General features: G+C 37.4%; 1 protein-coding gene across 1 annotated transcript; it reads right to left on the bottom strand.

Annotated features, from left to right (window-relative positions):
- Positions 1–591: 591 nt before the first annotated feature.
- On the bottom strand, positions 592–1,401 carry LOC126702655 (uncharacterized). Its single transcript, XM_050401446.1, has one exon. It carries the CDS (start codon positions 1,399–1,401, stop codon positions 592–594), a length of 810 nt encoding a protein of 269 aa, XP_050257403.1.
- Between the last annotated feature and the right edge of the window lie 414 nt (positions 1,402–1,815).

Raw genomic sequence — 1,815 nt, 5'->3', positions numbered from 1 at the left:
GCAAACTCAAACTTCACCACCGTTTAGTCATTCTCATCTTCAAAGTATCGCTCCAAACACTTGCTTCTTTCCATAGAAATTTCATGATCCCGATGTGGAGGGATGCGTTTTGGATTCTCCGAAAGCCATTCAATGGAGTAATACCTAGTTAAAGATTAAAAAACAAATATAGATGAAACGAGTGTTTTACTAAAAGGGTGAACTAAGGAAAATAGATAATAAATGTACTTACTTAGGATTTAAGGAATGAGCCAAGCAATGTAGTGGTGTACAATTTTTAGTCCATCGATCAATGAGTATATCATACACCACACCCCAAAATGAGCTATATTGATCATCTTCCAAGCCTTCATGCCGATATATCACTGCTTTCACCTTCTCTATCATGGAATCCCACATCTCATACACAAGATGAAGACAAGGCTTATCTGTGTCGGTTATTCGTAGCATATCATAAATGTGTGCTGTGAATTCAAGGATATAATCAATATTATCCCACCAAAGATCACTTAGAATCATATCTTTCACCTTTTGAGCTTTTCCAACATCATCCTCCCTATAAGAAGCCCATTGGTCACTAATAGCCATGGCTTAAAGGCATCTTTTTATCAACTTCAACATTTTCAACGTTACAACCACCGAAGCAAATCTAGTATCAGCAACTTGGAGCAATTTTAATGGACAAAATTCGTTAAACATTGCCAACCTCATAGAATGGTTCATGATAAAAACACGTATGAAGGATGCATCATCAGCAACACGTGTAATCCAACTACATTCCTCATATGTAACTTCTTTCTTTTCAGTGTTTTTTGCTGCACAAATATTCTTCAAAGCTAGATTGAGAGTGTGGACAACACAAGGTGTCCAAAATATTTTAGGATACTCACCCTCAATAAGAGCTCCAGTAGACTTCATCACATTAGCATTATCAGTGATGACTTGGACAACTTTTTCATGTCCAATCTCTTTTATAGCATCCTTCAACACCCCAGCAATGTAATGCTTGTCTTTGAACTCACCTAACCCATCAATTGCCTTTATAAACACTGGACCCCCATCTGATACAGCCATAATATTAATAAGAGGCCTCCTTTGTGGATCTGACCATCCATTAGAAACTATACTTACACCATTTTCAAGCCAATAGTCCTTAATTGGTTTCAAAAGTCTTTCAACATGAGCTCTTTCTTTTTGCAAAAGTGTTGTTCTCAAAGCATTGTATCCATGAGGAAGATAACCCGGAATGCTATGAGTAGCAGCAAATGCATAGGAACTACGATAATGTGGGTTCCTTGCAAAGTTAAACGGAAGCCCACCGGTGTAAAACATCCTAGCAATTCTGCTATCCAAATCATGTCTAGCATTATTCTGAAATGCTTTCTCCAAAGTAGTATTCATAGTCACCTTCCTCCTCTTAGCATCAACCGGATTTGTACTATGACTACTATCACTCCTGGGGGAGGTGGGGGTAAGGGAATTTGACTTCTCTGTTCTTGCTCTAACTTATTAGTCTCAACTTGATCATGTATTCGCTTCATTTCCAACCTATGGCTCTTTGACACATTACGGCATGCTCTAATACCTTTGCCAAAATTTTGTAATAAATGAGCCTTAACCCTAGAATAGGATCCCATAAAAACTATATCACAATAGTTGCACTTAAAATATGTGTTTCCACCAGATTTAACAGATGCACCAGCTGGTTTTTCTACTTTAGTCACATACTACCAAAGAGGAGATTCAACATTTGACACTTCTTGTGAACTTTCTGTGCTATTAACTTCGTTCATTGTAAATTCAATAGATTCAATT

Source organism: Quercus robur, chromosome 2 (genome assembly GCF_932294415.1).
Source record: "Quercus robur chromosome 2, dhQueRobu3.1, whole genome shotgun sequence".
Classification (NCBI taxonomy): Eukaryota; Viridiplantae; Streptophyta; class Magnoliopsida; order Fagales; family Fagaceae; genus Quercus; species Quercus robur.
Note: the sequence above shows the minus strand (reverse complement) of the source record. Positions and strands in the feature narration are given on the sequence as shown.